Below are 26422 nucleotides of genomic sequence, written 5' to 3' on the forward strand. Positions count from 1 at the left end.
TTTCGAATCACCCCTCTCCCCAGCTCCCACAAAGAGAGCAGATCCGGTTCGGTTATGTCAGCCACGTATCTTGGACTTGTGCTTATTCTTCCCACCAAGTTTCATCCCGGTCTCTCCACTCTAAGCCTTTTCCAAGATTTCCGGTTCCCCCCACCAGAGCTCCCCCAATGACACTGGATCCGGTCATGATTTAAAATAAGATATCTGAGTTTTGAGTTCCTTCTAAATATGAAATTTCATTAAGATCCGATCACTCCTTCGCAAGTTAAAAATACCTCATTTTTTTCTAATTTTTCAGAATTAACCCTCCCCCCCAACTCCCCCAAAGAGAGCGGCTCCGTTCCGGTTATGTCAATCACGTATCTAGGACTTGTGCTTATTTTTACCACCAAGTTTCATCCCGATCCATCCACTCTAAGCGTTTTCCAAGATTTTAGGTTTCCCCCTCCAACTCCCCCTCCCAATGTCACCGGATCCGGTCGGGATTTAAAATAAAAGCTATGAGACGCGATATCCTCTAAATATCAAATTTCATTAAGATCCGATCACCCGTTCGTAAGTTAAAAATATCTCATTTTTTCTACTTTTTCCGAATTAACCCTCCCCCCACTCTCCCCCCAGATGGTTGAATAGGGACAACTTAATCCATTTCTAATTTAATCTAGTCTGGTCCCTGATACGCCTGCCAAATTTCATCGTCCTGCCTTATCTGGAAGTGCTTAAACTAGCAAAACTGGGACAGACAGACTGACAGACAGACAGACCGACAGAATTTGCGATCGCTATATGTCACTTGATTAATACCAAGTGCCATAAAAAAGGATCATTATAAATACCTAAGGACTACCTCATTAACCTGGGGAACGAGTCACAATCCAAGTCACAGAAATCTTCGAAAAGGCTTTGATATGCGATAAGGCATTTTAAAAAGAATTAAATACCATTTTATCATTTAAAACCATGCCGTTCGGAAACACCAATCAAACAATATATTTAAAAAATTTTGGGCGCAAGCAATGACCGAGTAGGCTTGTGCGGGGCTAAGTAGAAAAAAACAGGTTTAAAATATAAACAACATCCGAAAGACAAAATTAGGAACAAAATAGAGAGAACAAGAATATTTGGAAAGAGTCAGGGGGGGGGCATATAACTGTAAGAATTATTAGAAAATATAAGGATGAATACCAGCCAACACTGACAAACATTGAGCATTGAACACTGACAAGATCATCAAAATATAATAAAGAAAACAGAGACATGAGAGCAGAGCCCTACAGTATCCCCTTTTTTATTAATGAAGGTTGAGAAAGCCCCTTGTCAATAATCACACTTTGTGAAAAAAAAATACACCAGTCAAGAACAATGCCACACTCACCGAAAAAGGACAATTTTGTAAGAAGGATCGTGGGAGAACATGAAGGCCCTTAGAGAGAATCTCATGAACAAAATCAGTATTATCAATAATAGTACCATATGCAGGGTAAAAAATAAATTACGAAAACGATACTGGTGAAGAGATAAAAGAGAATCTGCGGTAGAAGACCTTGGATTAGAAATGTAAGAAGAAAGCCACTGACTCATAGTTCTTCTTAGCCTTCAAAATTACTGGGAGAATCGATATTGGTCTATAATTAGAATTAATAGAAGGATTACCTTTCAAAATAAGGGAATAACTGTTGTTTTCTTAAGGATTTTGATAGATACATAAAGGAATTTACAGACTAAAGGCAAAGCAAAAAGGAGAAAATTCTTATTAGAAGGGCATTCGACAAACCACTAATCGACAGAGCGGCCACCTGACATCTGTGAGACATTACATGGAATTTCACTCTCAAGAAAGGGACACAAAAAAAATCATTCTACTCCGGTGAACTAGCGATTGTCCTCTTAGGAGGTTCAGCGGCCGAAAGTAAATTAGAGAAGAGGGCCCTTAAGACCTGGGTAGTTTCCTCTCGGTGTCTTGGAAAAAAGAAGGCAATACATTTGATTACCTCCCTTTTTGAAGGGCAGTATTGATTACGGTCCCTATTTTACGCGGATTATCCTTACAATTTCAAATCTGGCGAGAAAACATAGTTTTGTCGCAATGATCATTATTTTCATGAATAGATTTTTGTGATTCAAATCAGCTATCCAATCTGCAGTCTCATACACGCCCTGTTATACAGGGGATATTTCATGTACGTGTACTTAACGAGATTAGGAATGACGATGTCATTTCTTAAATGAATTTGAATTTTACTGAAAATACTAAACAACTTTATAATAAATCGTAAGAAAATATTACAGAGACTAAAAATACCAGATGAAAAATAATAAGAAGTCATCTAGAGGAGGAGGGGGAGAGGGACGAACCTACCTATTTTTAAATAAAGAATCCCAATCACTGACAGTGGAGTGGGCTCTTCTTAAAGTTTTGCAATAAGGAAAATATCGTCTTAAAGGTTCTATAAAGTTTAGATTCTAGGAGAATTGTGTCACCTTTTCAGTTTTCCCAGGGAAGTTCCTGTTTGGCTCTGTGTCAGTTGCCTTATCTTCCGGCTGCGAGAATTTTTGCCGAGCAGAAAAGACTCTATTCTCTGCAGCAAGAACCGATTCCCCTTTCAATTTCCTGTCCAACATTTTCATTTGCTTATCCAAGTCAGTGAACCTGAGGTCGTTCTTTTTCCCTTCAGCAATATTGTGAATCTTATGAAGCTAAAAATAGATATCGTTTAATGGAGGTGAATGCCGAAGTGCTATATTCAAAAGTTTAATCTTCAAATATGGGGTCCAAGTATGAAAATTCAAGATTTACAAGCTAAAAAACAGACAAAATATACCTGTGATAAAAATAAAGTGAAACTTTTTCACATGCTATAGCCAAGAGGAACGCCAATTCCCTTTCTGGGGCAATGGTTGCTAGGAGTTGATAAATTTCAAAGTAAATTTGACACATTCATGGAATCTAAATAAGAAAGAAATAAGAAAGTTGTGCCCGAAAAAGCTTTTAAAAACTCTCTAAATTTGGGTTCAAGATTTTAATACTTTCAAGCGTACCCTTAAGTGAAAATAAACCATTTCTAAAAGCATTTTACAAAAATATTTTTAGAAAAAATTACTCCTTTTTCCTAGAAAGTTTCTAATATCAAAAGTTTTATAATGGGTGCACCATGAATTTCAAAACAAAACTGTCATCCACATAAACAGCAGTATGTAGTCACAAGTGGTGAAAGAATTAGCAGCAGTTTTTTATTACATAAAAATGTCTTTCAAACATATTTCTGTTTGGACTTTGCTAACAAATTTGTAATACTTGTGTTTACCGTATTTTAATACAAAATTTCCAAGAAGTTCAACTAATTAAAGCTTTTGGTAGAAGCATCGCCCCCGCCCCGAAAAAAAGGAAACAAGTGAAACATTTCCAGTGAAACATTCTTGTTTTCCCTCTTTGTGCTTATGTGCATATTTTTTATTCAGGTGCCCACAACTTTTACCATAATAAGAAGACGTCTAACTTAATTTGATAATGAATATATTTTTCTGTTCTTCTTAAATCGACTTAAGTCTGTAATTAACCATTTATCGTTTTATTAGAGGTCTTAATAAGATCATCCAATTACCAGATGTATTATAATTCAATCGCTTACTAGGGGACATGCGTACCTCTTTAAGCGATAGTTATCTACTGTTATACATAACCATATAATCAATTATATATGATCAGTTATACACATATAATCATATTCTGACTAGCTCAAAACCTTATAGCTCCTAGTTCTCTTATTTTTTCGGAAATGAAAGGATAGAATGCTTGTGCATTAATATATTACAAATCTTCACCGGTTTTTTTTTATTTCTCATATAAACAACCGCCTCCAGTCGAGAAAATTCCAGAATATAGCACAAGTCATTTGTTCAGTAAAAACTCAGTCAAAACTAAGTTCATTTAACAAGTCAGGTAAGATTACTTCCGTTGACAGTTGGTTAATTATTAATTATTTTCCTCAACATATACAGTATTTTTGAACAGTGGCAATAGCGGTAGTTCTTTGTGCAATTACCCACCCCGCTTCAAAAAAAAAATTATTACTTTTAAAGAAAATATCACTAAAAAGGCAAGCTTACTGTGGTCATCCATTCGTTCGCTTTGTCACAATAAATCTTTAGTTCTTCAAAAAGTTTCTGCTAGTAGTTTGGATTATTCGTCTTGGGGTGATATCAAATCAAGCTTTTTAGAACTTTAAACGTTATAAATACGTAAATAGACTAGAATATCCCCAGATATATCAATAAAGAACAACAGGAAAAACACGGTGAGTAACAAAAATCATAATAGCTAGCGATGAATTAAGAGAAGTCAACCATGCCATTAACCAAACAGAACTAACAGACCTTGTCATGAAATTGTTCTCGGTTCCACTTAGGGACTTTTGACTCAGTATCTGCTTTCAGCAAAGGATCTTCTGCCTTCTTCTTGAGTCGCTGAATATTCCAGTCACTCTCCTCTAGTTTACCTGAAAATTTAGATATTATAAATTTCCAAAGCTAAACTTCCTAACTTCTAGAAGCAGTAGAAAAACAGGCTATCATTGATTTTAATAATCCCAATCAATTTCATTCCGTTGGTACTTTTAGACCAAGACTTAAAGAGACAAATTAACGAATATCAAGAAATCAATCTAAAATTAGTAGCCAGCCTTTTATCTTTCAAGGCAGTCAATTCCAGCATTAAAAAAAGAAGAAAAGTCGGATATAATTAGAGTTTACTAGCACTGCATTAAAGGGAAGCTTTAACACTGAACTGAAAAAATACTTCAATGTTTACTAAATGAGATACATAATAAGCACAGCTAAGATATGCAATACAGTTATGAAAACTCTTATCTTGCCCATGAGAAGCTTTTGGTACTGAGCTTTGAACTTGGCGCCTCCGAGATCGTACTACAACACCATAGGCGGGAACGCAATTTTGTTTTGTTTGTCCAATTGCTCCGATCTTTTAGATTCAAACTGCCAGTTTCTTGTCTCAGCCGCTAGCATCACTACCGCGCACTGTGTCCCAAAAATAAATCGAGTTTTCATAACTGTTTTAACATATATGCTGTAGCATAAAAATCAGATTTATAAAGATCAGCAATTTTATCCTGATTGCCGCTTAAAAGTAAGCTTTATTGGTGAAAACTAAATTTTAGATCTAATTAAAATGATTAAACAAGGGATTTACTTCAAGGAAAAAAACTTTGTCTTGCTGCCTTCAAAAATAGAACATTTTACGAAGTGACAAAATGGAAAATCCCATAAAGATTAAAAAATATGGGATAATTCTAGACAGTGGAAAAAGAAGAGGAGAATGCAAATGTTTCAGCTGAGACTTCTGCTCGACTGTCCTAAGTCTAAAAAGGAAGTAATATGTAGAAAATACAGATAAAAATCCACAAGAAAAAATTAAACAAGAAGAACCTTGAAATAAACAGTGATTTTAAAGTGGAATTATACTCGTTTTTTTATTGGTTACAATTTTTTTGTCACGCCTAGCCAACGTGGTCTCAGAAATTGTTTATTTGTTAAAATAAAATTTTCTTAAGGATTTCATTTCATCCTATAAATAAAAAGAATACTATCACTAACAAAATGTAAGTCTTCCATAAGAAAACTTATGGAATAACATCGCGAGGCTGATATTATTATTGGACATGCTGCTTCATTTATCCAGACCACATGGGTTTGCTATAGCGAAATAGTTATTGGGGTAACTTTTTTTTATTATAACACCTGAACATCAAACAAAATACAACCTATTATGCATTAGGGTGACCTAGAAATGTAACATCGTTAAAAGTTAATTGGGTTTTTCGGTACCCAAATAGGTCTTCTTTAGGTCTGAAGTCGGTGCACCAGCTTGCTAATTTCGGCACCACGTATCCACGTATGGATCCATTGTGTACCATCGCTGGAATAGACGATGGATCCAGTTGATCAAGCCAGTCGCACTTGTAAGAGAACGATGGAGGGACGCTTGTCGGCAAATCCTGGATGCCACAATGGGCCTGGAAAAGGCTCGAACATGACCCAAGTACAAGTAAGTAAGTACCAGGGGTGTTATTAATCGTAAAAAACGTTAGACTATGGAAACAGAAGTCAATATTTGCCTATATACAGGATAAAATCTTCACTGATATATTATTCAGAGACATACACAGCCTGAATTTTTATCATATTTAGGTATATTCCATTATGACTAACCTAACTTCACCTCTTGAGTGTCGTCTGGATAACACGTAAGTACACACACACACACACACACACACATATATATATATATATATATATATATATATATATATATATATATATATATATATATATATATATATATATATATATATATATATATATATATATATATTGGTTTTACTTGGTTGTTTTACATTTGCTGTTTTTTTGTTTTTTTCTTTCATAGGCATGTATTTTGGGGGTAATACCTGACACGGGATGCCATGGATATTCTGTGGTAGCCACAACACTGTGCTGGGTAAAGAATTTAAAGTGGCGAAACCCTATATAGGCCAGTGTATTCTCCTGATGAGCCCTTGTGTTGGGTTATTGCCTCTGAATTATTTGTCTATATTATTTTTTCTATTGTTTGGTAAATGACGACTTGTCATTTAATGACTACTTATTGACGACATGACTGCCTGTCCATGGATTATTCTTTATGGTTGATTGTGTATGGCTATGCTGTTTGACCTATGTGATTGTATGGATGAGTAGGGTTAAGGCCTCATTCAAGTGCTGGTCTATATTAATCACTAATTTAGGAAAACAGTCTTCCTTTTCTCCTTCTGTCTCTTTTTTTTTTTTTTTTGTGCTGTTGCATTGGTGATTTCTCTTTTCATGATATATATATATTATATATATATATATATATATATATTATATATATATATATATATATATATATATATATATATATATATATATATATATATATATATATATATATATATATATATATATATATATATCATTATCCCAGGACTTGGTAAACGAGTCCATTCAAAACTCCCCAGATCATTTAGAATCTAGAGTCAATAGATTTCGCAAATGTGTGATGGGAACGTATTGTAGAAGACAAAATAATTTTATATAGACATAATATGAGACTGGTCAATATTACCGACATCTTCTGAATACCGCTCGAAAAACTGCCTTTAGTCAATGCAGGAAAATTTCGAAAATCCTATTTGAATGGAAACATTGCTTGCTATGTAAGTTGTGGGGATAGCAACGTAATTTATCGTAATATGGGAAATTTGGAAAATCATATTTGAAAGGCAAAAGTGCTCTAACGTTTGGAAATGGCAAATTACCAAAATTTCGGGCGAAAATTCCATATTCCTCTCCTCTTTTCACTTTAAGTGGGCATTTCCGTTTACGTGCTTAGAAAGATTTGTTCTACCACTTACCGATTGCACGTACTAGTTCCTTCGGCTTTTTGCTCTCGAGAGCTGGTGCATTAGCTTCAAATTTCTGTTGTAAATGGGCAACTTTTGCCGTAAAACCATCTGAACAAACTGGCTTTTTGATCTCCCAATTCTTTGAGTCTTTGTTTTCCTAAAAATTAAAAAATTAAAAAAAAGAGAAATCGAAAAACGATTTTTTTTTTAATTAATGCTCTCAAATAATAAAAATAATAATTGAAGCCCCAACAATCATAGCTGCAATCAAATCATTGATTATATATTGCATTAAGAAGGTATAAAGTCAAAGATAGAAGTAGGAGCTATAATGCATGTTGGTGAAGAATCTTTTTATGTTTACGGAATTTGACGAGCGTTTTGTCATAGAGCAATCTATTTTCAGTTTATTAACTTCCTTTTTATATTACTTAGACGCTAATGAATCTTGAACCTTGTTAAAGGATTTAAGAGCTCAAACTTAACCGGGGGAATACAAAGTATCGCTTTGAATGTTTCTGCAATAGACTTACAAAATTCACGTTAAATTAAAAAATAATGCAGTAAGGATAAATTTATGGAGTGTAGATTGTGATTTAAAACGACATAAATTGCAAAAAGTTTGGACTAAAAAACATGTAACATGAAAAATTCCTTTTTTTGCAAGAAAGTTTAAAACTCAAAACTTTGGTAAATAAATAAAAAAGTGCCTTAATGAAAGGCAAAAAAAGAAACTAATAATCACAAGGATTGTGTCAAATTGCCATAGTGAAGATGTGCCGAACTCTGGTCTCCACGAATGAGGTTCAGCATGTATACAGCGAAAAGTAATTTCAAAAGCGTCGACATGTCATCAACAAACATAAAATAGGAACTATTAACAAAGACAGCCCTTGAAGACAAAAGAGAAAATCAGGAAGCCCCAAATTAGATTTTTATCCTTAGTATATGCAATAATCTTGCCCATATGGGAGCCTCATAAAGCAAGACAAATCAGAACCGTTAAATAGGGTTGAAAGTAAAAAATGGTCACCTCAAGATCCCCAAGGGTATCAAGGACCTGATAAGTCTGCAGTAGTAGCAGTAGTTTTAATAGCTAGAAAGAAGGTTTTAATAATGAGTAACACATGTAACCCAAGCAAAAATGAAGAAAGTATACAGATCTGCATAAAGATCTACCTAAAGCGATCCCCAGAGAATACTTCGAGTTCTCTACTTCTTCAAGCAGGTAGTTTGTTCAACATTCCCTCCGTAACCAGTTATATAATTAGTCCCAACAAAGGCTATACCCACCTTTTACTTTACTAAATTCGTTTGGGCTACATTAATTAGTAAACCACTTCAATGTTACGAATTTCATTTTCAGTTTGTTGATTTTATACATGTATGGTCTCACAGACTGCAGTAGTTTAAAATCTGAAAGCGTCATGCAAGCATGCAGTAGCTGAGGTTGTGCAATAAACAAGGCGACTGTAAGTGCTTTCTTTTTTGTTAATCGGATTTTCACAAATTCGGACTGAAAGCAATACTAGTAAATCTTTGAAAACACACCTTACATGCATATTTAATAGCCAAGATTTTTAGAAGTTTTAATTTAAGCTTTAAACGTTTTGGAAATTACAATGTAAGTGGAACTTCTTACGTAGCTTCAAAATTGTGAATACTTGTTAGGTAAGGCATTTTCAGTTCTTTTTTCACAAACACTACCATATACATTCCTTTTGTTCTCTACTTCTTATTTCTTCTTTTTTCAAGTCTTCTTGCACTGACTTGTTAGGTAAGGCGTTTTCAGTTCTTTTTTTACACACACACTGCAATATACATTCCTTTTGTTCTCTACTTCGTTTGCTTCTTCTTTTTTCAAGTCTTCTTGCGTTGACACCACATATATATACTTATTGATAGGAAACGCTCTGCCTGAGAGCAAATATTTCACGATCTACGGGGGGGGAGGAGGAGAGACGCAACAAAAGGCACATGCAAAGGCAAACGTCTCTGAGCTACCTTACCAGTTTACCTACGACTTTATAGAAAATTCATAGTGAATGCATGCACTTCTGCTTAAAAGCACGGATAGCAAATTACATCTACTGGGTACAGACAGAATAGTTAAGAGGCATTATAACTATGATGCATTAAAAAGTATTCAAGCAAGTGAAAGCATCCATATACCTTGCCACCAAAAAGCATCTTTTCCAGCTGATTCTGTTTGTCGGAAAAATCAGACTCCAGACGATACAAAAACAAATTCATATCATTGAAGTCTATCTTTCCAATTTCTTCAGAGGTTAGATCCTCATAAAGGTCATCATTTTCTTTAGACTCCTCCCTGGCTCCTCCAGTTTTGACTAACAGGATTCGGCTAAGATACTCCAGCTGCTTCTTATCAAACACTGAGTCTCCCAGCTTGTTTTTCCCCTTTGGTGTAAGCTTAGGTTTGGATTTGGGATGCTGAAAATAAAGCTAGTCCCTATCTTGGTTTCATCACTTGAAAGCTAAACCAAGTAAATCATGGGCTTTGTGAGGTGAAATCTTTAGCAACTAGTCCAGTAAATACTGTAAACTCAGACGATCCAAAAATATAGTATTACGTAAAGTAGTCTTACAGGGGGAATTTTTGTCCATAACGGAGGTAGAGCTAAGTACACTCGAGCCCTATATACAAAAGTTTATGCTACGTTATAGTAGCAAATAAAATAGAATAATGGTTATAATAAAATGGAGTTTCTAGACGAGCAATTAATAAATAGTCGTAACGAATAAATAAACTTTTCCCAGGAAGTCTTTCATGCTGTCTTAAATCTCCATCTCCGTTCCACATTTTTATAGTTTGCTTATGATGATTGCGTTGAGTTTAAATGATAATAACGTTGAGTGTATGGATTTAACGCTAGCCTAGTGTGAGAAGACTTATTGAAGTGTGAAAGGTCACACTTAAAGTAACTTAAACATTTAGCAGAGAAAATCTTCCAATATTCAATAACATGTTTTTTGCACAAATCCTACGGATAACAGCGCGAATTTATAAATTTAATAGTCAGCCTGCTTTGACGCTAGACCTAAAAATAAGAAAGTGACCTTTATGTATTGGGACTCCGAACGATTCGTTTCTAAAATTTTCCAAGCTTTTTCTTGTCTTTATCTAAATATATTGTTCGGTTCAGCTGTTAAGACAGCCAAAAGAGAGTTCAGTCTAATAAGAGTCTAAATGAGTTCAGTCTAATAATCGTATTTACTGCTCGAAATATAAAGCAGCCTTCCCAATCTGTAACGGAGCTTAGTTTGGTTGAGTGCTCTTCTATGCCTTATAGCCATTAACACTCAATAAATACCGTCCCTATTGTAACCATAGACCAATAGTTCCAACCAATTTCGGACCATACCCCATCTAGGCATTTCAAAATCCTGATTCCATCCCCCCACGATATTTAAATTTTATTATTCAAAATTTTACGTGTATAAGGAAGCTTAAAAGGCTATTAACTCAGTATATTTTTTCGAGTCGTCCTTTAGGTATATTTTATACTAATGAAAAATAATGTCTAAATACAACACCTTTTATACAATGTGTGAAATCATTGCAATACTATCATGAATCTTTTTTGCTTTTTAACTGCATATGAATGTGACATCATTCGCAGGAAAAAAATAAAATAATCAAAATTAAGACTCTAATGCATAGTCAGCGGAAAGGTTTACATCCTCCCCATAGTCCACCAAAATATTGCCATGCCCCACCGCTGGGGCCTGCGCCCCAAGTTTGGAGTCACGGCCATAGACCCTCTGACCCTCAACCCAAAGGGTCTTGAGGTCTGCGGACCAATATACCAGTATCTTCAATCCTGTTACCCAACCAAACTACAGAGAAAAAATAGTTTTCGTCACCCTTTTTTACCTCGTCTCATTTTCAACAAAATAAACTCTTTATGTAATTTATGACGATGTTTTGTTAGCCATATTGCTATTCAATCTACGGCTAAAATACATATAAGCGGCTATCTTATTAACCTGAAACGTTGTAGAGTTAGGTGTATGTAACTTCTAGAAACGGTTATATTGCCCGAATGAGTGCCTATGAAAGCGTTTCAACTCCTTCTTCCCCGCCCCCTGATATCACCATACTAGTGAAGATTTTACAGATTGAGTGAAAAAAAAAGTCTTGAACAGGAAAAACAACGAAAGAGTCATTTTTTAGTTGAGATTAGAATCTGATTTGCTTTGACTGTAGGATTTGGCATTAAGACTTGAGATAGACTTTAACAGCCAAATTTGTTTTATTTTTCAAGTTATGAGCCATTTTCTAAAAAATTCTTAAAGCTTACCTATAGGAAAGCAGTGGACAGGTTCTAGAAAATACCTTCCTGGGCCCTGATTTGGGCACTAGATCTATTTTTATAAGTTTCTTCCCCTAGCACAAAATATTTTCATATTAATGAAAGGTCGATCTTAGATGGAAGGAAGTGGAGAACGTTGATTCGTGAGAAAACCTTCCCATGCCTCAATTTTAATTCTGGATTCATAACGAAGAATGTCATTCATTTATCCAAAGAACTCCCTAGTTCGCAAAATCTCAATTTTTCCGCTTTTAACCAATCTGTCTCATTAATTTTACGTGAAACTTAGTTTTTCTAATTTTTTCTTGTTATAGCCGGTTGAAAAAAAAATTATTGCGTTTTTAGTCGAATTTTTAACATTATTATCGCTTCCCTTATTATTTGTAATATTAATTAAGATTTAATTGTTTGTCAAAAAGCTCGGGCAAGTTGGTTAAGAAGAAGCCAGGAAAGAAACAAAAATTTGAAAAAGTAGGAATAATCGAGGACTGCCAAATACTACACTGTCAAATATATTTTGTTCAGCAAAATTTTCCAAACGAAGGTAACTACTTTCTTTTCGGTAAAAAGTAAAAAGTTTTCCAAGCCCTCATTCGTTATTAAAACACAAAAAGAAGTTTTCACTTTTTTAATACAAAAGATTAGCAGATACTCGCTTTGACTTTCCACGGGAATAGTTTATGTAGCTGAAACGGACTACAGGACGTTAGTATTCAATTGACTATAAATTCTATTTTACTCTAGTATTATTTACTTATTTATTTATATTTTCTTTATTTTCCTCAAAAAATGAGGAGTAGGCTACAATATAAATATAAAGAAAAGACAAATGGTAACAGTTACAATAAAAAAATATCAAATATTGATCAAACGCTTAAACAAGAAAAAAAGATGCAAAAACCCTTACTAAATAATTTAACCTGTAAATCATCAAGAGCCAGAACTGTTACTAAAAACAGAAATAAATTGTGGCCTAAAAGGATAATTTTCGTCTTGTCTTCAAACGTTTTATATTTTTTCTTTATACAAACTATGGGATCCCTCACTTTAAGCTGTAAAACAATCTCAGTGTTACTAAAAGAAAGGGGGAAACCAAGTAAAAATATACAACATTTAAAATAAGAAACTTTAACGGGCGAAAGATCAGAAGGTCGGAAATTACGGAAGAGGAGGGATGGGAACAATACATGAGGCAGAGCAACAGCGCTATAAATACGGCCAAGGACGTCCCGACGGTTAAGACCCCGATTATTAACCTTTAATAGATGGTGAAGTATAACTCCTCCTGGTTGGATTTACACCACTCACCTATGCGACAAACTGAAATAATACAATAATATTTTTGGAGTTTAAACACAACAGACCGTAGATAAAAGAGGTTAAACTTCAGTTGCAAATAAAACATGATCACATAGTACAAAATCTTGCTTTTATCAGCATAAAATACATGTAATTTAATTTTTTTTTCCTTTTATTGATGGAATTTTATCCAAGTTATTAATGTGTGCTTATCATTTGAAATGGTAATTAACATAACAATATTTTCATAATTTTATAAAAAGGTGAAAACCACCCCGAAATCGGCGTGATCTCGATGAAAATTGCGCAGTCAAATTCAACATATCTGTGTATTATGTGCAAAAGATTATACGAGCATTTATTTCCTGAAAAGGATAGTGACGAATGCAAATTTTTCCTCCGGGCATGATCTATCGAGCCAGTGGTCTTTCAGTAACTGGGGGAGGGCTCATTCAAAGGAATTTTTTTTAAGCAATAAAAGGGATTGCGTCATCATTAGATATTGATTTCAGACATTTCATGGTGCAATACAACAGTTGTGGTGTAAATAGGACTAAAATTTTACTAAGCAAAAGTTCTTCACCTTCACCGTCACCTTAAAGCTACAAAGATACCTTGCACAAAGCCCCAAGTTTTTGAGGAAATACTGCCACACAGAGGCACGTTTTGTCCACAACATTAATATTATAGTATATTTAAACTATAAAGCCACAAGGGTAGCAGTTTACATTCTACACTGCCATATGCAGTCCACACAAAATGAACGCTGGTCATCGACAATTCGAAAGTTTCATTTGAGAGAGTTAATTCATTTGAAATCGATTCATCGATGCATATCTGCTTAATGCATAGTCGACAAAAGGTATTTATAGTCAGGCATACAAAATGGAAAAAACGTTAAAATTATCCAGCTCATAATAAATTCCAGTTAATCTTCAAAAACAATATGTTAATAAAAAATATTACAGATAAAACGGTCCTTCGAAGGGTGAAAACTGAGAAAGGTCATAATTTTCATAAAAATCGTTAGAACTGTTTTATAGATATCTTCATAAAAATCTAACGGCTACCACGTGGTAGCGCGCTTTGTCTACAAACACATTATTATACTAGTTTAGTTTCTTTTTTATCATGTGGCCGTGTAAACTCCTTTTGGGGGAAAATTAATAAAAGGAAAAAAAACGGAGGGCAAGGGCAATGGCGGTAGATAGGATTTGATTGATGAAAAGTTACAAACCATTATCATGCTAAAGCAGCTAAGCCAGAAGTAGTTCAGCTAAGATATCTTAAGAGAATCTTAGGCTTGAAGAATTCATTTAGTTAAACGGTACTGCAAGGTGATTTGGGGCTTTTTACTTTAAGGAGTGTTAGATTGGTTAGAATGGTGCAATTCTGGGAGGAAATAATTAGGCTTCCTAGAGTTCGGCTTCTTAAGGCAGCTTATTTGGAGAGCTTGAAGGAGGGTAGGCGTGATTCGTGGCCAAATCGGGTCAAGAAAATACTGGACCTTGGAGATGTGGCCTTTTGGAGATGTGCAATGAAGGAAAAGGCCCAATGGGTGAAAATGTGTCAGTATGGAAGGAAGTCCAGTGAACTTTGGTTCACTATCTGAACCCAATACTAATCTATCAACACTCATCTAATCAACACTAATCTATGTCTTTGAGGTTTCACTCCAAAGCTAAAGACTGTTGGAGGGAGACGGTTTATTTTAAATTTGGGTTGAATAAAGAGGATTTGAAGAACTTATTGTTGGTAAGAGGGGATAGTTTGGATTTAGGTAAGAGAAGGAAATTTTTGGGAAAGTTTAGGCTGGCGGCTAGCCCCTACTTTTGCCCTATGTGTGGATGTGTGAATGAAAACTTATTTCATTTTATATCCGAGTGTGAAGAGTTGTCTGAGTTGCGGAATGAATGTTTTGTACGAGTGTTTGGGAGTGAATGCTGGCTAATTGAGCGGATGGCTGAGAGGAACGCATGTGCTATTAAATAGTTGTGAAAGTTCTTTCGTTTAGGGATTAAACACGGATAATCGTCTTTGAGGGATAGCTTGTTACGGTTCTTATGATTGGTGTTTGCTGGTTAATATAATGAACCTTGGCGTTTTTTTGTTTTTGTTTTTTCTTAAGTTGTATTTTGTTCCTGAGCATTGTTTGTGGACTGTATTCTGTGTTGCTATAGCCCGCAGGCTTTTTGCAATAATCTTATCTTAACGTTTTCGCATTAATAAGTAAATGATAGCTATAGCACCAATAGCAAATCTTGTAATTTTTATGCCTTGCCATTACGACTTCAACACACCAACTCGACGTAGTCCTTTTGTGATTTACCACGTTTCCAGTGCAGAAACCAACATTTCTCAGACATTTAAACAATTATGAATTAGTTCTCTATATCATACAAACCCCAAGCACCAACCAAATACATATTGCACTTACCACAGCGTCTTCAGTGCGCCTTCTTTTAACTCTTTTCATTAAGGAGGATGCGTCACTTTTTCTATTCTTCCTCGCTGTTTTGCTCTCTGGACCATCATCAGCTGTTTCAGTGGCGTTGGCTTTCTAAAGGATAAGAAAATTAACATTGTTAAATAAGTAAACGTTTCTGTACAGTTCCTAGCTTTCTTGAAACGTATCGATGTGATGGTGTCGGGTTATACTTTCTAAATTAAGGATTTCAAGAACAGCCAGTTCTACGCTTTCAAAACGTGCTTACATAAACTCTGTGCCTGGAAAAATTTCAATAATATTGTATATACACTCTCTCCTTTTCATTAATATAGTTTCCTAAGTAAGCCAAATTAACATAATGGGTCAGGGCCATTAGATAGGGCACAGAATTTGAACATATTATGTGTTTAGTGAAGGGTTGCCACTGAGACTTGAACAATACGCCAAAATTCACTTGCGAAATATCCCTAGGTATGAAAAAAAAATCCCCAGGTATATGCTTTTTCTAAGTTTTACTGTTAAAACCTTAATTGTCCTACTTACTTTCTTTCTTCGGTAGTGTTTTCACCTAAAATTTTGAGATTCAACTTTACAATACGCAATCAAATCTACTGAAAAACTAGCAAAGCCACAAAACGATGTGGAAATGACAAAAAAAAAAACAAAAATCTTATTAGCAACCTTTGGGGAGAATTACAAGGAGTGGAAAGAAACGGAAGAATTCGTTTTTTTTTTCAAATGAGACCTCCAAGTAGACATTGCACAAGTTACATTTAGAAGGGATATATCAGACTATGTTGTCAACTGAAACGTAGTTTACACCCCAACTTTTACAAGCACCTAGTATCTTTCTCTGTTGTCTCAACAAAAAAGATTTCCTTTCATTGCAGACATTAAAACAGGGATTTAAGATCCAAATTAATTCAGGGGGGAATAGGGACCTAAAAAAACCTTCAAATATAGAAATTTGGCGATAATCTTCACATATGAATCAGCTGGTCAAGACAGGAATTGAAATTACAAAACCAAATCAGCTCACAAAAATAATCAAAAAATTTTTACGAACATAATGTGTCAAATATGCGCTCCAGTGAGCATAAAATATACAAACCAACGACCAGTAACACAGAAAAATTTCAACAACTTTTCCAAACCATTAACATATAAAAACTACAATATTTAATCTATCGTTCAAAGGATCAATCGAAAACTCAACCAGTCCGATAGCAGGTTCTGTTTTATGTATAGTCCCTATTAGCGAGACATTTTATTTCTTAATAGACATACGTCCACTCCGGTACAAGTCCTAGAAAAGGGCAAGAAATGGGATTTCTCCATGTGACATCCGAAACATACACAGGTCCATGTCTTAGAAAAGGACGGTTATAGATGTCTCTCCATAGGATGCTCGCAAACACAAAAGCATACTTTAATCCCAAATTGTTCTGGGTGCAACTCCCCCCCCCTCCGATTTCCGGCAGTAGGTATACTGAAAAGATTATGAGTATTGGCATGATTTTAGATACAAGATCATTTGGCGAATTTTATCCGTACATTCCTCCAACTTCTCCAATAAGTTTTTTGTCGTGGATAATTCTTCTATTAAGCTGTTTAGTCTTATTTTCGTTCTAACAGTCAAAATTTACCAGCAAAAAAATTACAAACCTAAAAAGAATCCATTGTAACAGATTGACTACTGAGCTAAAGAAATTATACTCACTCTATGTATATATGGTATCTGGCCTTTAAACAAAAGGTAGACAGATTGAAGGTATGAGATCCATAACGCTTTATCTTCAATCCCTCTGCTGGCAAAATCTTCACCACCAATAACCTGAAAATTTATCTCGCATAAAAAATTAAATTACATCCCTAATTTTGCGAGACCTATTAACTGTCTTACTAATTATATTTTGGCAAGAGTATTGTCCTTTTTTCTTCAGATCAATATCTTGTCATTCAGCTTGACCTTTATTCAGCCTTATCTAAAGACTTCTTGGAACAAGTAATTAACTACTATATTTGATGGCAATCCCATAATCAAGTCTCAAGCAAATAAATAAGGTTACTTGCTCTCATGATCAAAGGAGTGACAAAAGGATTTCGCAACAAAAAAGTTCATAGCAGACTAAAATGCATTTTAATTGTTTTTCAAAAGCTAAACATTCATGCGCACCTACAAAGCAGGGGCGTAGTTTGCTATTGGGCAGGGAGGAGCAATTGTCCCTCCCAGACACGAGTTTGCCTCTCAGTTGAAATTTAGTTTCTTCAAAAATCTTGTCAAAACTCAGATAAGCCTGCATAATTCAAAACAACCACAGAAACGGGTCAGGTCCTTTTTTGTATATCCTTGCATATATAGTATATGGTAGTAAGGTAGTATAAGGTTCATTTTTCAGTTTTCATTGTCATTTCTACTTGTTTGGAAAAATTCGGTCCAACTTGCCCCCCCCCCCCACGATTTTGACGAAATTACGCTAGTGCCACAAAGGGGGAAGCAGACATGGTATTCAAATTTACATTGTGTGTAATACGTATAGTTCTTAAATTTAAGACGGGACACTTTGAACACTTAAACAAGATTAACTGCACGAACGATTATTTTTCTATTAAAAATTTCCAGGTTCAATCAAATCAACAAAAATATTACCTGCTTAACAATAGAATCTTAAATCACTTTTTTTGGCAATACAGTTGGACGAAAATTTATATTCTGAGCAACAGAATTTTCTGACCTTTCTGAATTTTAATCCTTTAAGTTTTGAGGTTTTCACACTCTTTACTTTGAATTGAAGGTCTTGACGGCAGGGCACCAAGACAAATGGAACGGCAGGGCACCAAGACAAATGGAATGTGCTTGTGATAGCTGACTATTGCCGGAACTCCAACAATGAACGCCCTATGATTAAACACTTTCAAAACGGAAGGTTCCAAAAATCTGTGCCTTCGTAGATAAAATCAAAAAATAAAAAAAGATAAAAAGGTTACATTCAAAATTGGCATGATAGACAAAACCATGGTTGTTTTGAATTTAGAGGTTACCAAGAGCTAACCAAAAATAATTCAGAAATCTAAGACAACGAAAGAGCTGTTCTCATGTGTTATCGATAGTTAGACACAAGAGTTAGTTCCTTCATGATACTATTCTAGTATTCAAAAAAATAAATACTCCATTTAGTCTTATCGTGCTAATCTTTTCATCCATGATATTTCATGGATCCTAATATTCTTTATTATTCTATCAGTTACGTTTTTAGGTTTAAATCCATTTAGTTTTCGCGGCTTTTTCTAAAATTTTTGTCGATTGTTCTAGCCATGGTTTTCTCCTCTTCATTCTTGTAACCAATTACTGAATTATATTTCATTACCACTTATAATAAATAGCAGGATCTCCCAAATTATTCAAAATTACTGCTTTGAGATTACGGCCATGAATCATGAAACCTCCTCCCTTTCTTGTTTAACAATTTCTGTTTCATCAGTTAAAATGAGAAAAAATAAAGTCAATTAGGACCCATTCAAGCCAGCAAGCCATTGCCAATCATATTTTCACGTCATGGATACTTTAATGGTAACTCCAAACACGATGGTAAACGGTCTCTTATCATCTTGTAATAACGGTCTGGGAAAAGGTATGAAGTGTCCCTTGTGGTATATTTTAAGTCTTAAGGGTTCAAATAAGGATTCTCGGCTATAGCTAAAGCCTGTTGTGTATGAAACTTTAGATAATAAAGGTTCCTACACCACAGGATTTAGCTAATGCCGAGAATATATCTAATACCAAATAGATTCATAATAATATTTAGTCAAATCCCAGAAATAGCGAGAAAAGACACCGAAGCTCAATTTATTTGGACTTTTTTCGGAACCTAGAGAACGCCAGCCAAGCTAACAGCACAGCCAGCTAACAGCACAAACTAAGCTAAAATCATTTCCCTTGAAATGTTAGTTTGACTTACAGGTTTAATGCCCATCCCTTCAAGCACACTGAAAGCCAGCGAACAATTTCCACTATAGTCCTCAGGATCCAGAGAATTATAATCTAATAATTCTGGACGATATCTGTGAATCAGAGCGCAGAGAGGCTGTCCAGTCTGGAAGGATGTGCAAATGTCGGAAATATCTGCCAGAGGATAGTCAAACAGATGTAGCTTGAACCAGGACATAAGTCGGGATTCAGTATCTGCAAATAAAATAAACAAAATTTAAGAAAATTTTAGAAGAACAATTTCATAATCAACGACTAAATGGATTTCCTAATATGTTTAACAAAACATGAAATTTATCCCAGCTTTCCATGAGAGGAATTATTTTTCTTCTTATAAATTATTCATGATTAAAGATACTATAACAAATCACCAATGACATTTACCAAGAAAAAACCAAAACAGCTCATCCCTTTTAGACCCATTCTTTCCACTACTATTTGCAACAGCATAGCGTCGCAACAGCATAATAGAGCAAATTTGAGCGTAAATTGACATATATCATAAAAACAAACTGTTTGTTTTACTGATAATGAAATACCCGTACACTTTAATGAGTGGTGTTTCTCAAAGCTCACTTCAAATAAATTACAGATCTCAAAAAACCCCTGCAATGATTAATAGCAATATATACCACACCTCTAACACTTTCTCCGTCACGGTTCACGTTAGTATTGTTTTTTTTTTTTTTTGGAAGAGGTGAGTAATTTAAGCAAAGACGACTAAAACAAAATGTAAATAATTAAACAACAGAATGATACAAAAGCAGTATCAAAGGTATCAGTCCCAGGGATCAGAGGTCCCATTTTTCTCTATACCGAGCATAAGCATTTTTCAGAATTTTAAAAGGCGTAGAATTTTTTTGAACATATAACGCAAGTCTAATTTGTTAGTAAGTTCAATTACTCCAATATGTAAGTAAGTCAAATCACCCCTTATGTCCCTTAAGATACGTCCTAAAACGAAAAACTCAACTTTAGCAACATATCAGAACATCTCAACATGTCATGATAGAAGGCAATCTATAGTAAGAACACATTATCTAAGCTTTGCGTCATATTTTACAGAATGGACAAAAAATTCTTTAATTGTTCATTGCAATGAGCTTTTAATGAAAAGAAAAATGATGTGTATTAAAATAAAAGTCACTTACTCTTCAAAGCCTTGAGAGATCTAATATTTTCTTTCTCTTCTTTAGATATGGAAGCAGTCTTGCGCATCATCGTCTCAATTTTCTCTGGCCGGTCAGTATCGTACAAATGTCGCACATGAATAGGTAAGACTTTTCGGGAGTTCGAGTTAGGATACCTGGACAAAAGAAGAAAATAGCCTATTACTCAGACAGTTAAACTAGGCATAAACATTTAATTGTAAAAAAAAATAAATTGTGCCAACATAGTTCTTTGCTTAGGGAGCGTTATTGCGCTGCCTATGATTCCGATGGCGTCTTGGAACTGACGTTGTGGAATGATGTCATCAAAGATGGCATATAAGGATAACAAGAGTGACCTGATGTGTCCTTGCCTGATGTCCGGAGAAAATCATGGATTGCTAGGCTTTCAAACTTTTCAATTTTAAGCCAAAAATCCCATTTTAAGAACATTGTATAAATTGTTCTTACGTTTATGTTTAGGTAAATGTCAGAGGATTGACTGATGGTTAGCTTATTTCCTGTAGTCGGCCAATTACAGATTCTATGTGCAAGTGAGAATCTGGCACAAACAAAAATATGGAGAATGTTTTAATGGTATTAAAACGACATATCACAATTAAACCCTGTGTGCGGTAAAATTTAGCTGAATTTCTTTTACTTGAAAATCAATATTTGAATGTCCCCCCCACCCTAGATTTTGGAAAAACTGGCCACCTTCACCCCTTATATTTTCATGAAATGACGCCACTGTCAGTGAAGTAAAGACCAGAAGTGCTAAAACAGTTAATCTTTTAAGAAAAATCTCTTGAAAAAAAGGATCAATAAGCATGAACGGCGGTTTCGTAAAACAATCCAACGATACTTGAGCTCATTCCTGAAATCCAACACACTCTGCCCTTATAACTCATTCAATCCTGAATTCAAACGAAGCTTTCAAGGATGAATTAAAACATGATTAATTTCCTACGAAGGTCTTTTCAAGATTCTTCCTCTACTCCGTCCTTTTTTCTAAGGTTTAGAAGATTGCATGGAATAATCTGTCTTAGTTACGGAAAATAAATCTTAAGTATAATTTTAGGTTGATTATAACTTTCACTGACATGATCTTGAAAAAACTATTCAATAGGATTCTGGGCCATATAACAGAAAAACACGTATCTTTTGACAAGATATATATCACACAAAGGAAAATACCTTCACCTTGTTCTTAACTAGAACCTATTACAGAACTAACGACGGGGAATCAGGCAGCGGAATCGCTCAAATGTACAATACCTGAGAGAAGCAACTGTTCAAAAAATACGTGTATTAGGGGACATTATGGGGACAACCTAGCAAAGAAAAAACCCCAGCCCAGAGTAACTGAAATTAAAAAATCTTGTCAATAAATACGAATATTACGCATTGTTGTATATGAAGATGCAGTTTTGTCATAAATTATACCTTATTTTAATGTTATTGTTCCTATTCAGATGAGCCCTTGAACATCTCTTTATGATACTTCAGTGCCCGACTAGCAGCAACAAAAAAACAGGAGAGCGAAACAAAAAGAGACACATCAATGGTTTCCAAGCGAAAAAAAATTCTTGCTGCTTACAATGAGGGAGGGAGGGACTGTAATTCTACTAATTGGGGTTTTCAGCTACGGTGATTCTAATGGTACGGTTTTCCTTTCAATCTGACGCCTTCTTTGAGGAGTTTCCGGCTATTTTTCGAAACGTCCATAAAACTAATTTCCGCGGAAAACTTTACCCCTAAGATTAGTCAAAGTCATAGTAACTATTTTTCAACAGTTTGTTTTCGCAAATAAACTTTTACCCTTAAGGTTAGTCAAAATTATAGTTACTATTCCTGATGTTCAATTTCAAATGACATTCTTCCTCATTTAATAGTTTTTTTCAAAATGTGGTTTTCCAATTTTCAGTTACTATGTTTCGTTACAAAGTTCGCTAACTTACTAAGTTACTTACAAGTTACTAAGGACGATCTTTACGTGGTTTTAGCAGTTGCTCCAACCAAGATGAGGATTGGATTCAAGGGTTCAATTCTTCATAGTAGCCATAAGCTTCGAAGACTTGTTTCCAGGAATAAAATACCAACTAGCTTCGAATATTACCGACTAATATTTAAGTTTTGTTTAGCTTTACATTTTTCTACACATTTAAACTAAAAAAGAATTAAAAGAATATTGATAAAAATATGCGGTATCATACAAGACTAAGACCTTGAACGCATAATGGATATTGTGGAGACAGTTAATAGAAACTAAATGGATTATTTATTTTTCGTAAGATTCACCCCTTTGTAGAAGTGTTGCTAAATGAGCCTTTCTTTAGTATAATTCTTCATCTTGTACTAAGTTTTAAAATATTTTCATGGTTTCCAGTTCCTTCTTCCTTGGTATTTTTTTTTTCAACAGCATATTATAATCAACAGCCATTAGAATTTGTAGATGGTTTTATTTTTTTCAACAGCACGTTAGAATCAACTACACATTAAATTTGTAGATGGTTTATTTTATACTAGATTTATATTTTATTTTAAACCAGAGTATAAAAACGATTTTATCTTATTTGAAAGATTTTCTATTAGCTTGACTTCAAATTCTGTGTGGATGTGCGGGGGGGGGGGGGGTAAACAAGGTTTCAATGGCTACTATACCGGCCACTTATCAATTTAAACACCCGTAGAGAAGGCAAAGTGTTATCGGTTTCGCTATTGCCAAGCTCTAAAATATACTCAGTTATAATTCTTGCTTTCTCTGTTAAACAAAGCAGCAATACATTTATGAACCGTGAGGGCAATAAAGAATATTCCGACAATGCAAATATTATTACAAGAGGACATTCTGTAGCGATAAGATTGCCAAAGTTTCTCAGACTGAAAGTGGACAGGTGACCCTCATACTTATCTAGCTAGTTTCATGACACTATTTATTGTAATCCATGGCGTCTTTTTTCCGCCCAAAAAGCTTGGGCCAAGTAATCCTCTTCCCCCAATAAATGACTGATGCACATTGTACAACTCTCTTTGGCTTTCTCTTCCTGCACCTTATAAAAAAAAGAAAAAAAATGATATACCTCGTTCGTGGGTCAAGTGTATAGCTGGCCAGATCTTTGCATAGATTCTCTGATGTAGTTTGGGCTAAAAGTCGGTAAATACTCTCTCGTTCTGCAATTACTTCCAAAGGTGTCTTTTCCCCACTAGCCCACCGCTTCAACATGTAGCAGGCATCAAAACATCCTAAGAAGCCTCTCGCACAGCCCGAACCCGTTGGCCAAAAAGGCTGAAAAAAGATAAAATAATGGACCAAAAAAGATTAAACATGCAAGAAGCTAAAAAGCAAAATGAATTTTATACAAATTAAAAATAATAGATTGATATAAGAGGTCGAGACATTGTAGAGTATAAGTAAACAAATTGAGAATCGCAATGTTAGGAGAAAAAAATTGTGTTTATTATTTCTAAACTTTGGCTAAAAAAAAAACAACAATTAAAATGCCAGCCAGATGCGTCCTTTTTCTTTTATTTTTTGCTTGTTACGGATCTAACGAAAGGCAATGTTTTAGAGAAGCATATTACTTTGACTGTGCGTTTCCAATTGTTAATTATTCTTTCTTCTTCTGACTGGTTCTAATTAATCAAACAAGTTTTGCAGAATCCCTATTCCAAGGGTTGGCTCATGCGGTTTAGATTTATTTTTTTTTTCACAATAGGCTTTCTTAGTTGTCCTTGGAAGAAGTACTTTTGCAACTGCACAAATAAGCCTCAACGGCTCTTCTTTTGCAGGGGATATTTCGCCAAAACCAGATTCGACCATCCCAATGGGTGTCCTTCCCGCATAACTATTTATCCCCCTACCTATTCCAAGACCACTATTGAGAACCCGTCTTCTGTAATCCCTTTAGCTAATGAACTAAACCGATCTTTGGTTCTTTCTGATACGTATTTTCGAGCAAATGCTCTTTGGTTTTAAGAACCAGAATTGCCTCTGGCCAGTATTTTCGCATTAACCAGGTATAGTTTCGGCTGAACCTCAGGTCCACGCGAAAACAGGTCCTTCTGAGAGCCGCAGAAAAATCGCCATGTAGTCTGCAGAAATTGAAAGACACACATGAAAGAATATAAAATGACTTCCGATCAAGTAAGGGTTTAGCAACAGAAAGATTGGTTTCAAGAAACACTTCCTTATTCAACCATTTGTTTAGAAAACTGTTTTAAAAAGGAAGAAAAGCTTGGCATTTGCCATTCTAGACAATAAGAGACGTAGGGTCTACAATAAGCAACGAAACAAAATATTTAGAGTCGATCCCAGATAATTGTCATCTCGATTTTCATTGCAGTCAGCTTGGAATGAACAAACGTCTCACGACCTTAAAATCACGTTCCACTAAGATCATATATTAAAAGACATATTTTAAATGATCCCCAAGACAAATCGCGACACCAACACTAATTTACAATTGAACCAGAGTTTTCACGCAATGCAGCGAAAATACGGAATTTTATCGCTAAGATTTCTGAACTTTAAGAAATTTAAGAAAAAAAATAGATATGTTCCAAATTTGGCACAGCTAGCTCAGGAATCTGCCCCAACGATGCTCCCGAAAAAAAGTGACTTCAGTTAATTCACAAAATAAAAAAGCGGCTAGAAATGGCTACCAAGAGGCACTCAGAGCATAGACATATGAACTACACATGTCCCAGCTACTGCCTTATGATCGTCATCGCCCTCTAAAAGCCAATAAGGTTACGGAAAAGAAAGCTAGAAGTCTTATTTTATCTTCGATTAATTTATTTGCTCATACAAAAAGAGAACTTTAATGTAAGCACAACTAAGATTAAGGTAAAAGGAACAAACAACCTTAGTATAAAGGATTTTGAATGTTTACGAACAGAAATAAACCGTATGATTGGCGTCCATGAGTAAGTGTAACAATCACTGGTAGAATTACACTTAACATATTTAGCATCATTACCTCTTAGGCTTTATTGAAAGGCGATCGATCAGTTCAGAATTCCTCTTGAAAACACGTAATTCCACAATTTAGGCATCATTTGCCCTTTCCCTTTCTTAGTAACGAGCTTTTAGAACTGCTTCCAGCATGCTATGAGCCAAACCAATTTTCAAAAAGTCCTTCTCTTCTACTGCTTTCTTCAGATATTCTCCTGCTTCTTTCAGCATAGTATCACCGATTTCTTTCTTCTGTTTAGCCATCTCTTTTGTTCCTAAAATGTCTGAATCTAGTTCCGCTATTTTCTGCTTCCTCTGCACCAGGTTTTGCATTGTCAATTCAGCTTCAAGCTTTCCTTTTCCCAATTCATCTTGTTTTCTTCCAATAAGGTAGAGTTCATAGCTGATCTGGCCAAACACAGCGGCTTCTTTGTGATCGGCATAAGCTCCGTCTGTTCTAATACTTGCACAGAGCATCAGCAACAAAAGCTTTAGCGTTTAGGGTCCGCTCCTCTGTACGGGCTTGCTGAACGAGAAAATCCTCGCTCCGCGTCTGAGCTTCCATGGCAGAGCGAAAGAGCTGTTCTTACTTTTCGACTCAAGGCCTGACATTTCACATCACCGCCTGGTGTCTTCAATTTTAAGATTTTTTGCCAAAAGCTATCGATTCGTGTAGTGTTTGTGGGTGGTGATACTGGGTCCGACTAAAATAATAACTATTTTCCCTGGAGTTTCTATATGTTCGTCTCAAACCGAAGTTTTTTTTTTGCGACGTGGAGAACATCACTGCAACCCATCGGCTGGGAAT

The 26422-nt window shown here is 35.1% G+C and overlaps 1 protein-coding gene across 8 annotated transcripts in view; it reads right to left on the reverse strand.

Moving 5' to 3' along the window:
- LOC136041689 (F-actin-monooxygenase MICAL2-like) overlaps positions 1–26422 on the reverse strand; it is a 127643-nt gene that overhangs the window by 24745 nt on the left and 76476 nt on the right. For 6 of the 8 annotated variants that reach the window (XM_065726442.1, XM_065726450.1, XM_065726433.1 and 3 more), the window contains 9 exons: positions 23741–23946; positions 20661–20815; positions 19481–19704; positions 17242–17355; positions 15510–15632; positions 9612–9890; positions 7449–7596; positions 4375–4496; positions 2482–2697 (listed from right to left, as the gene is read on the reverse strand). In XM_065726442.1, the coding sequence (XP_065582514.1) occupies positions 2482–2697; positions 4375–4496; positions 7449–7596; positions 9612–9890; positions 15510–15632; positions 17242–17355; positions 19481–19704; positions 20661–20815; positions 23741–23946 (1587 nt within the window). The remainder of the gene's footprint in view (positions 1–2481; positions 2698–4374; positions 4497–7448; positions 7597–9611; positions 9891–15509; positions 15633–17241; positions 17356–19480; positions 19705–20660; positions 20816–23740; positions 23947–26422) is intronic. The other 2 variants (XM_065726456.1, XM_065726426.1) reach the window with 1 other exon arrangement.

This window comes from Artemia franciscana, chromosome 2, assembly GCF_032884065.1.
Source record: "Artemia franciscana chromosome 2, ASM3288406v1, whole genome shotgun sequence".
NCBI lineage: Eukaryota > Metazoa > Arthropoda > Branchiopoda > Anostraca > Artemiidae > Artemia > Artemia franciscana.